This window comes from Nicotiana tomentosiformis, chromosome 7, assembly GCF_000390325.3.
Source record: "Nicotiana tomentosiformis chromosome 7, ASM39032v3, whole genome shotgun sequence".
Taxonomy (NCBI): domain Eukaryota; kingdom Viridiplantae; phylum Streptophyta; class Magnoliopsida; order Solanales; family Solanaceae; genus Nicotiana; species Nicotiana tomentosiformis.
This window is the reverse complement of record NC_090818.1, coordinates 864,866-876,286: the sequence shown is the minus strand read 5'-3', so window position 1 is coordinate 876,286 and position 11,421 is coordinate 864,866. Positions and strand designations below refer to the sequence as shown.

The window sequence follows — 11,421 nt, the reverse complement described above, 5'->3', positions numbered from 1 at the left end:
TTTTTTGTTTCTTGTTCATTAATTTGTGGCTTTTCTTTTCTTTAAATATTGATTTTCCAAATTTTGATGGCTCAAATTCGGACTCAATGTCCGATAAAATCACTGAGGAATGAAATATTTTCTATTTTCAAACTTTAACTCAAGAAATGATGAAATTCGGCTCTATGCACTTTGATTAACTTATTAGGCACGTCCAATGTATGTGATATAACTTAATTTTCACGAATTTAAGACAAAGGAAATACTTAAGAATATATTATTTTAAATAAATATATATAATATTGTGTCAGTATAAAAATATCTTATTAAATCTAAAATAAAAATTTTAAAATTAAATTATTTACGTGCTAATAAAAAATCGTGTTAGATTGAAATAGAGAGAGTGATATATCTATTTACTACTAATTACATATTGAATAATTTCTTATATTATCTTCAATTAGTACATGCATCAAGTAACACTTTCGTCAAGATTAAACACATTCAACTCGGAAATAATATTTCATTAAAGAGATTCAGAGAAAATAATTTTTTGATATCTAGGATTCAATAATTAATATTTTAAATATATATTTTTTTGCTAATAAGAAAATGTTCAATACCAGCATACAACTCTACATAGTACTTAACAATTTTGTGTTGAAAAAATAAAAATAATAATTTTCTATTGAAAGGGATTCATTTAAATCCTTAATGGTAATTCTATTTCACACACAACAAAGAAAAAAGGAAAAAGAAAAGGAAAGAAAATGCCTAAAATTGTCTCGATTGGATTAAATTTCAATTTCTAACTCCACCTCTTTAGATTCCTTCTTCCTCTTTCTTTTGACTTTCTAACTATCGCTGAAATTACAGAACGAAGAAGACTTTCCATTTTTACTTGAAAGAATCCCAAAATGGCAATCTTTCTCTCTTCTTCTTCTCTTTTACTACCTCCATTTCCATGTCTTTCTCCTCTTCTTTTTCCTTCTTCTCTATCTCTTTCCCTCCTCCACCTTCCCTAGCCCTTTTGAATTTCTAGAATATTCTTTTCTTAGTCTGTACTTATATATAGCTCAATTTCTAAGACAGAACTTATGTAAGGCGGCTTTCTGTAATGGATAATAGTAGGACTGCGTTTTCTGATTCGAATGAAATCAGCGGAAACAGTAGTATATGCTGCATCGGCGGCGGCATGACTGAATTTTTCTCGCCGGAGACTTCGCCGGCAGAGATCACTTCACTGAAACGCCTCTCGGAAACACTGGAATCTATCTTCGATGCGTCTTTGCCGGAGTTTGACTACTTCGCCGACGCTAAGCTTGTGGTTCCCGGCGCCGGTAAGGAAATTCCGGTGCACCGGTGCATTTTGTCGGCGAGGAGTCCGTTCTTTAAGAATTTGTTCTGCGGGAAAAAGGAGAAGAATAGTAGTAAGGTGGAATTAAAGGAAGTTATGAAAGAGTATGAAGTGAGCTATGACGCTGTAGTGAGTGTGTTGGCTTATTTGTATAGTGGAAAAGTTAGGCCTTCACCTAAGGATGTTTGTGTTTGTGTGGACAATGAGTGCTCTCATGTGGCGTGTAGGCCAGCTGTAGCGTTCCTTGTTGAGGTTTTGTACACATCTTTTACCTTTCAGATATCTGAATTGGTCGACAAGTTTCAGGTAAAAGTGTGAAGTCTTTTGCTGCTATTGTTCTTCTCGTTGATAAAAATTGAAACTTTGCAAGTTAGCCAATTATATTACTAATGCCCTTGATTGAATGTAACAACTTTGTTTATACTGTCTTTTCTTTTGCATCATAGGATAGTTATTTTTCTGAGTAAAGTTGTGATAATCTATTTACAGTTTCTGAGTGAAATGTCAGGTTGGGGAGGGTTTATATTGATCTCTTTTACTTTATAAAAATGGATGTGTAACTTGCAGTGAGTGACAAAATCAGAAGTAAAAGGTAGACATGCTGAAATTAATTTGTGAGGAAGGAAGTGATCCCAAAATAAAGAAATAAACAAATATGTTTAATAAAAGAAATTAATTTAAAGCCTTGTTATGCTTAATAAAATTATTGAGAAATGTTTTCAATCAATATTTTTAATATTCTTGCTGCCCCATCTTCTAAAAAACCAACATCTACTTTATCCTTAATGAGATAGATTTATAACCACACAAGTGTATAAGGCTTGTTTTAGATGACAAGTTTCAAAAGTTTTTTTTTCCTTTTTAAACTCTGCATCTAGTCAAACAATGCCAAATAAATTAGAACAAGCGAGTAGTATTGATCTAAAAAGGGAAAATAACACTTTATAGCTGCTCTCAAAATAATAGCAGAAAAATATATAATTTTAAAATATTTTTTGTATATATTTTTATATATAAAAACTATACAAATTTTATATACTTTTTCGGCTACCGAATGTAAATAATTTCTGGCGCGGGCTAAAAGTGAAATAAGCAACGTACTTCACTTTTATTTTGAAGTGAAAAAGCATGTTGCTTGGCATCTCGACTACAAGCTGTCATCACCATTGTTATCAATGAAGCTCAGGCTGGATTCATTTCAGGGAGAAGAATTGCAGATAATATAATCCTAGCGCATGAACTAGTGATGGCCTATGCTAGAAAACACATCTCACCTCGATGCATGGTTAAGATAAACCTTCAAAAAGCATACGATTCTGAGGAATTGCCGTATATAAGACAAGTCATGGAAGAGATGGAGTTCGCTCAATTATTTACCTCATGGATAATGAAATGTATTCAAACTGTCAACTACTCCATCATTGTTAACGGGGAGCCAACGGCTTCCTTTAATGCTGCTAAAAGATTAAGATAAGCTATCCAATGTCACCTTTCTTATTTGGTATAGTAATAGTAATGGAGTTCCTGAGTAGAAATCTTAATGGCCTTAAGTCAGTTAGAGAATTCAAATATTACCCTAGGTGTGCCAAGCTTGGGATAAGTCACCTTAGCTTTGCTGATGATCTACTGCTGTTTACTAGAGGTGATATCAAATCTGTAAAGGCAATACAACAGAACTTCCTACAATTCACTCAGGTGTCTGGACTGCAAGCTAACATGAACAAGAGTAAAGTCTATTTTGGTGGAGTTCCTACAGAGCACATGCATCATATATTGCAGCATTTAGGATTCACAGCTGGAGAATTACCCTTCAAGTATCTTGGAGTTCCATTGTCTACAAAGAAACTCAGTATACTGCAGTGGCAACCCTTTATAGATAAAATGACTGCAAGGATCACCTCTTGGACTGCTAAGACATTGCCCTATGCAGGGAGGGTGCAGTTAGTTCAGAGTTTGTTATATATTTGGTATCCAGGCTTTCTGGACTCAGCTGTTTGTGATAGCCAATTATTTTACTAATGCCCTTGATTGAATGTAACAACTTTGTTTATACTGTCTTTTCTTTTGCATCATAGGATAGTTATTTTTCTGAGTAAAGTTGTGATAATCTATTTACAGTTTCTGAGTGAAATGTCAGGTTGGGGAGGGTTTATATTGATCTCTTTTACTTTATAAAAATGGATGTGTAACTTGCAGTGAGTGACAAAATCAGAAGTAAAAGGTAGACATGCTGAAATTAATTTGTGAGGAAGGAAGTGATCCCAAAATAAAGAAATAAACAAATAAAAACACTCTGACGCAGGATTGTAGGGCTGCTCCTGCATTTTACTCTCTGTCATCTGCTTCAGCCAGGAATGAATAATTGAAGATCATCTAAATGATAAAAGCCTTTCCTACGGACTACCAAATATTTGGTAGTCAGCCAATGCTGAAGGGAATGCCCCCTCATCTTGTAGAAAAAGGACTACTGGCATAAAATAGAATCATATAAGGAGACAGTACTCGTCATCAACTGGAGCAGTGGAGAAAACTACTATAAACATGATATTCCATTTTTATTAATAGAAGGAACAACCATGCATTGCCAAGACACTCCTAAGACTGAATCTCCTTATTTGAAATTGGGGACATTTGTTTTGCTCAGTTATATTGATAGAAAGATACTTAGCTACACTTATTTACTTTTGCAGTCATTCAATATAAGTTATTCAAAGTAAGTTTCTAGTGAAATTCCATAGTTACTAGTACAATTTAGCATGCAGACACCACTTACCGTACTGGGACATAATATATATTTTTCTAATGTTCCATTTCACATTTCCTTCCCTTTGCAGAGACACCTATTGGATATTCTTGACAAAGCTGCAGCAGACGATGTAATGATGGTTTTATCTGTTGCAAACATTTGTGGTAAAGCATGCGATAGATTGCTTTCAAGCTGCATTGAGATTATTGTCAAGTCTAACGTTGATATCATAACCCTTGATAAGGCCTTGCCTCATGATATTGTAAAACAAATTACCGATTCACGTGCGGAACTTGGTCTACAAGGGCCTGAAAGCAATGGTTTTCCTGATAAACATGTTAAGAGGATACATAGGGCATTGGATTCTGATGATGTTGAATTACTACAGATGTTGCTAAGAGAGGGGCATACTACTCTAGATGATGCATATGCTCTCCATTATGCTGTAGCATATTGCGATGCAAAGACTACAGCAGAACTTCTAGATCTTGCACTTGCTGATGTTAATCATCAAAATTCAAGAGGATACACGGTGCTGCATGTTGCAGCTATGAGGAAAGAGCCTAAAACTATAGTGTCCCTTTTAACCAAAGGGGCTAGACCTTCTGATCTGACATCCGATGGCAGAAAAGCACTTCAAATTGCCAAGAGGCTCACTAGGCTTGTGGATTTCAGTAAGTCTCCGGAGGAAGGAAAGTCTGCTTCGAAGGATCGGTTATGCATTGAGATTCTGGAGCAAGCAGAAAGAAGAGATCCACTGCTAGGAGAAGCTTCTGTATCTCTTGCTATGGCAGGCGATGATTTGCGTATGAAGCTGTTATATCTTGAAAATAGAGGTAGGATGTCATGACTCTGCTTGCTTCTTCTCTTATAGTAACTCTTACTTTTTAAGATCCAGTCGTTGTATATGATCTTCCACTTAGTCTGAGCCTATGTCTAGAACTTCATGTTTAATCACCAGCCTTACTTGCTATGAAAGCTTTAATTGATATTTTGGTCTGTCTAATAGAGAACAAATGGAGGATGAGATATGCTACAATGTAATATTTCTCTATTATCCTATACCTCATATGGCATGCAAAGGACAGGTGGGATGAAAACTGGCAGATATGCTTAATTTAAAGTACCATTTAGGTATTCATCTGTTGCATGCAATCCATGATTGCAAGGTCAGTGTCTATGAATTGGTTATCACCCCATTCCAGCAAGTGGTTCTCCTGGCTTTTTGTTCCTGTAGATATTCATCTGTTGCATGCAATCCATGATATTTTATAATGAATTCTGATTCCATGTGAGAAATATGAAATAAGAGAAAATGTATTTATGACATGGTAAATGCAAGACACACATTTATAGGAGTCAAAAAGAATAGACGTGATATTTGTCCAATGAGGAATGATATTCAATATTAAGAACTTTAACGCTTTTAATTCTAACATCAACACTTTATATTCTAGCACTGTCTATTTCTATTTGTACATTCTATGTTTCTTCTTCTTGCTCTTCCTTACCAGTGAAATACAAAGAGGGTTAAATAAATGAGATTTGTGTTATTTTTGTTTTCATCCTTTTGAAATTAATTCATTTCCAAATTTCTATTGACGTTGTCATATATTTAAATGAAGGAGGTTATTCTGGTCCAGACAAGTGTGGTGGGATAAAAGGTCTAGAGCTAGACAAACTTTCAAATTAAATGTGTGGTTCACATGTTATTAGTTTGGAAGGAAAACGTATCAGTTTCACTTGGTCCATTACAAGGATATTTTTAAAGTTTGGGGGAGGGGGGATTTATGTTTGTAAACTTAAAATGTGACAGCTAATCTTTTTCCGAAGAAGGTCACAAGGTTTGTCCTTTTAATGATAGGTGGTCAAATTGATTATGGTTGAGGAACTATTATATTGGTGAAAAGGGAAAAGAAACCCATTATACTGAAGATGGCTAGTTGATTTGTCTTTCAGTTGGCCTGGCTAAACTCCTTTTTCCAATGGAAGCAAAAGTTGCAATGGACATTGCTCAAGTTGATGGCACTTCTGAGTTCCCACTGGCTAGCATCGGCAAAAAGATGGCTAATGCACAGAGGACAACAGTAGATTTGAACGAGGCTCCTTTCAAGATAAAAGAGGAGCACTTGAATCGGCTTAGAGCACTCTCTAGAACTGGTAAAAGATGTTTGCAGCTATATTTATCATCAAAGTATCCTCGTTATTCATGTTTCTCTTATTTCAATTCTTGATATGTGGACTGCTAGGGGTCGTTTGGTACATGGAATAAGGATAATAATACCGGGATAGAATTTGGGATTGTATTTATCTCATGTTTGGTTATAGCCATTAGCTTATCCCATATAGAAGGTGTGATAGCTAATCCATGAGATGTCCCACCATTCTATCAAACGACCCCTTGGCGTATAAATTGTGAGCCCAGTGGTTGTCCTTCGTTTTCTGCTTCTTATTTTTATTTCTTGGCCTGTTTTTTGGTGTGTGGTGGGGGTGTTTTTTTTTTTTTGGGGGGGGGGGGGGATGAGGGGGGACGGGGCGCTGGGAAAGGGATGGAAGCCAGATTCTTCCCATATGGGAAATAATGGACTTTAGGAATTTCACGTTCAAAATATTGTCGTATGGACGTACTTCTTAAAAAGATGCAGTTGAGATTAAGATAAGCTTTGATGAATAAAAGAAGAATTGGTAGAAATTCTCATAGATGAAGCAAATCAAACCTATTTTCAGACAAAGAAGATATAAACAGAAAACTATAGTGGCTAGGAAAGCTCCGGAGATTCTATGGGAAATTGAAAACGTCGAAGTAAGCGGCCTCAATTGGCAAAATCAGGGTTGTTGCACCGTTGTGAAGGCAACCGAATGCTATTGTTATTTTTATTTCACTTGAGATGGGCCTCGAGAGTGCTTGATTGTATAAATGTATTAGCATTTCAATTTCTGAATTTGTGCTTTAAGGTCTTCTGTGTTGAACATGAGCTTTGAAAATAAACCATTGTGTACTTGTGTTTGTACGAGCAGTGGAACTTGGAAAACGCTTCTTTCCACGTTGTTCAGAAGTTCTAAATAAGATCATGGATGCGGATGACTTGTCTGAGATAGCTTACATGGGGAATGATACAGCAGAAGAGCGTCAACTGAAGAAGCAAAGGTATATGGAACTTCAAGAAATTCTGAGTAAAGCATTCACTGAGGATAAAGAAGAATTTGATAAGACTAACCACCTCTCCTCATCTTGTTCCTCTACATCTAAGGGAGTAGATAAGCCCAATAAGCTCCCTTTTAGGAAATAGGTAACCTTATTAGGATAGGAGGAAGAAGAGAATTTTCTTGTAACATAGCACTCTTTCCTTCTCTTCTTTAGTCGAGGTCTATCGAAAACAGTCTCTCTGCCCTTTCAGGGTAGGGGTAAGACTGCGTACATCCTACCCTCCTCATACCCCACTTGAGGGATTACAGTGGGCTATTGTTGTTATTATTATTGTATAGCACTCTTTCCTTTCGTCATTTGATATGTCAACATACATACAACACCTGTACCATATACTTGTATTGTTTCGCTTACGGCTTTTAAAGAACAGAATTTATTTGAGAAGCTCCTTTCAACATTTTATTTCTTATTTTTATGGAGATAGAATTTTAATATTAATTGGAAGCCTAGTAGGTCTGTCTTGTTGTTTTTATTCTGCTTTTATATGGCTTTTTGGTACTGTCCCTTGTCTATATTTTCATTAATATAGTGCATATGCTTTCGTGAGCCTAGAGTCTATTGGAAACAGTCTCTCTATCCTCACAAGGTAGGGGTAAGGTCTGCGTACATACTACCCTTTCCATATCCCACGGTGTGAGATAATACTGGGTATGTTGTTGTTGTTTTTGTTGTTGGAAGTAAGCACAAGGAACACATACAAAAGCAAGCAAGGGTGTGGCCTAACTGGTGAGGAAGATGGAAAGAATTTTGACAGGAGATCAGTGTTCGTATCCTAGTAGAGACTTAAAAGTGAAGTAATTGTTTCTTCTCCATCTAAATCTTGTAAGCTTAAATCCTTAGTACTTGTAAATGGTAAAAGGATGCAAGTACCCGTGAAATAGTTAAAATGAGCACAATTTGGTCCGGACTAGGGGTGGATAAAAAACGGGTTATCCGGCGGGTAATATGAATATCCATATTATCCATGGCTTCTTGAATATGATCATTTTTGAGAGAATTCCTAGTCTCCCAAACTTGAGGAATCCCGAATTTGAGTCCTTATAAATGTAAAAGTTAACCCATTGGTTATCCATCTGATTATCCATTTTTTAAGTGGATAATATGGTTCTTATCCATATTGAACCCATTCTTAAAAAGTTCATTATCCAACCTATTTTGTAATGAATAATATGGTTGGATAACTATTTTCTTTTAATTATTTTGCCACCTCTGATCCGGACGATACCATTATCTATATAAAGAAGAAGAAGACCACGTACTAAATTATTCTTTTTACCTTTAAATGATAGTGCATTTAGTAGTCTAAATGTGAAGAAGTTTTGGGGCGGTTTAAAAGATTAACTCATAAGTATTACTCTTGGCAATCATTTCAAAATGAAAAAAAGGAAAAAAGGCAGGAGAACCCCTTGGCATCTTGTAGTTGCAGCTAAGATTTTGCCTTTTCTCTTAAGGGGAAAGAAGATAGGATCTGGAAAGTCCATGATTAAAAATTGGCAAAATACATTGAACTTACATCGAAATTCCTTTTTTTACGAAAATTTTTTTACACACTTAATTTTTTAAAAGTGTGTCTAAGATACATATTTTTTTATTACGTGTCACTCGCGTGTTTTACATACATGAGAGGTGAGTGGACAATTAAAATTGTGTCTAAAAGCTCATTTTGACGCCAGTTGTCCATCCTTTTCATTTTTTTCATTTTTCTAAATCATTTTCTTTCGTTTTTAGAAAAAATTCTACCAAGTCTTTTCCATCTTCTTACAATTACTGCACTATCACCTTCTTCTTCCACCATACCACCAAATATTTTTGCCAAGATTTAAAGGAGGATAAAAATAATCAGAATTTCACATTCAACACGGGGAATCGCTGAATGACGGCGTTATAGAGTGCGCTTTTTTGGTGGCCAAATCTGAAGGAAAAATTCATGGAGTTCTTCGTATGTGTGTCGTGAGAACTGGGTCTGTGGAGTTTCTTCCATTCTATCCATTGATGGGTTGGAAATTTTTGGTTCTTTTCTGATCCTATTGCTGTTGGTGTAAGTAATTTTGGTATTCAACTATATTATCAGTTAGGTCAATATGAAAGAGGGACGATACAAATACGAGAAACTAAGGAAAATATTTAATCGCTAATGATGATAGAAATTCAATGTCGTCCTAATATTTTAAAAATTGAAACTAAAAATAAATGTTTCATGGTTGATGTTGGTGCAGAAGTACTCACTTGGGAGGGGGCAGCCATGGTGATACAACTTTGGTGAAGATGAAAATGATGGATATAATTGAAAATTCAAAATTTTTTTAAAGTCAATAACACGTGTTACGTTATTATTGGTGTGTTTGAGAAAAAAAGGTCAAACACCGAATAAAGTTGTCATAGATACACTTTTGAAATGTTGAATGTGTAAAAGATTTCTTGTGAAAAAAAGGTGTGTAACAGGAATTTCGGTGCAAGTTTGATGGGTAAACTATGTATTTTGCCTTAAAAATTAGATGCAACTTGCTACTTTTGGCGCCCCTGTTAATTTTATTTTATTTTAAAAAAATTCAGCTAGTTGCTTTTCCAATAGGCGACTACTTCAAAACTGTTATAAGAAATATCAAATTATGGTGGATGTCTACTTTTTCTCCATGATATTCATCTCAAATGATTATTGACATATTCAATGACATATTTTCTATGTTTAATGACATATTCAATGACATATTTTCTTCACTTTTCATGCCTATATAAAGGCCTTGTAATAGATAGGAAAATATACACAATTGAAGAAGAAATAAGAATTTCTCCTCTCTTTCTCTCTATATCTCTTAGCTTGTTTTTCCTTATTCCATATTGTTACTTTGAGTTATATTTTATAACACGTTATCAGCACGAGACTCTACCGTCTCAAGAAACTCTTTGAGAAGACTAAGCAAATATGGATATCTTTCAAAGCAAACTTGGATCAAAGTTCAATTGTAAAAATATTTGCTTGATTGATTCATGTACAATACATACAATATTCAAAGAGAAGAAATATTTCTCTCATTTAAGTATGTGTAAGACAGATGTTACTACAATTTCTGGTAGTAGTAATCTAATTGAAGGCTCTGGAAGAGCTAATATAACTCTGCCTAAGAGAACAATACTTATCATAGAGAATGCAATGTTCTCTTCCAAGTCTAAGAGGAACTTGTTGAGTTTTAAAGATATCCGTTGAAATGGATTTCATATTGAGACAATAGATGAGAATAATCTTGAATATCTCATCGTTACCAAGAATATCTCTGGCCAGAAAAGAATTATTGAGAAGTTCCCGTCTTTATCTTGTGGCATGTATTGGACAAGAATTAGTGCAATTGAGGCACATTCTATCGTAAACTAAAAGGTTTCTAATTCTAATACTTTTGTACTTTGGCACCTCCATATCGCACCAAGATGAGTCCCCAAAGAAGATTAGAAATATATATTGGGTTTGAATCGCCCTCCATTATTCGCTACCTCGAAACATTAACGGGAGATTTATTCACTGCTCGATTTGCAGATTGTCGATTCGATGAGGCATTTTTTCCAAAATTAGGGGGAGAAATTGGTGAAATCAAATGGGAAATTTTGTGGGAAAATCCATCATTGTCTCATCTTGATCCACGTGCCTCTATTTGTGAAAAAGATGTGCAAAAGATTATCCATTTGCAGAAAATATCAAATCAAATGCCAGATGCATTTTCGGATCTAAAAAGGATGACGAAATCACATATCCATGCAGAGAATGTTCCAATCCGTATTGATGTCCCTGTTGAAAAATCTTCTACTGTCATATCTAATGAGTCAAAAGCACGCCTAAAGCGTGGCAGACCATTGGGTTCTAAGGATCGAAATCCTAGAAAAAGAAAAATAAATTATCAAGATGACACTACGAAAGAGTCTCATAAAGAAACCCATGATTTAACCAATCCTGAGATTCATGAGGATATCAATGAGCCTGAGACTCAAGAAAATAAGGAACTATCAATAAATCTAATAGATATTGAGACAAATTTGAATCGATTGAATATAGTGGTGAATTATGTATTTGCATACAATATTGCATCTATCATTATGCAAGATAATGAGGATCTTGAACCTCAATATATTGGAGAATGTCGA

At 35.0% G+C, this 11,421-nt stretch overlaps 1 protein-coding gene across 1 annotated transcript; it reads left to right on the top strand.

Moving 5' to 3' along the window:
- LOC104100756 (BTB/POZ domain and ankyrin repeat-containing protein NPR1) lies at positions 1-7,674 on the top strand. Its single transcript, XM_009608066.4, has 4 exons — positions 1-1,642; positions 4,171-4,918; positions 6,042-6,242; positions 7,101-7,674. Exons 1-4 carry the CDS (start codon positions 1,097-1,099, stop codon positions 7,370-7,372), a joined length of 1,767 nt encoding a protein of 588 aa, XP_009606361.1. The 5' UTR covers positions 1-1,096; the 3' UTR covers positions 7,373-7,674.
- Positions 7,675-11,421: the final 3,747 nt, after the last annotated feature.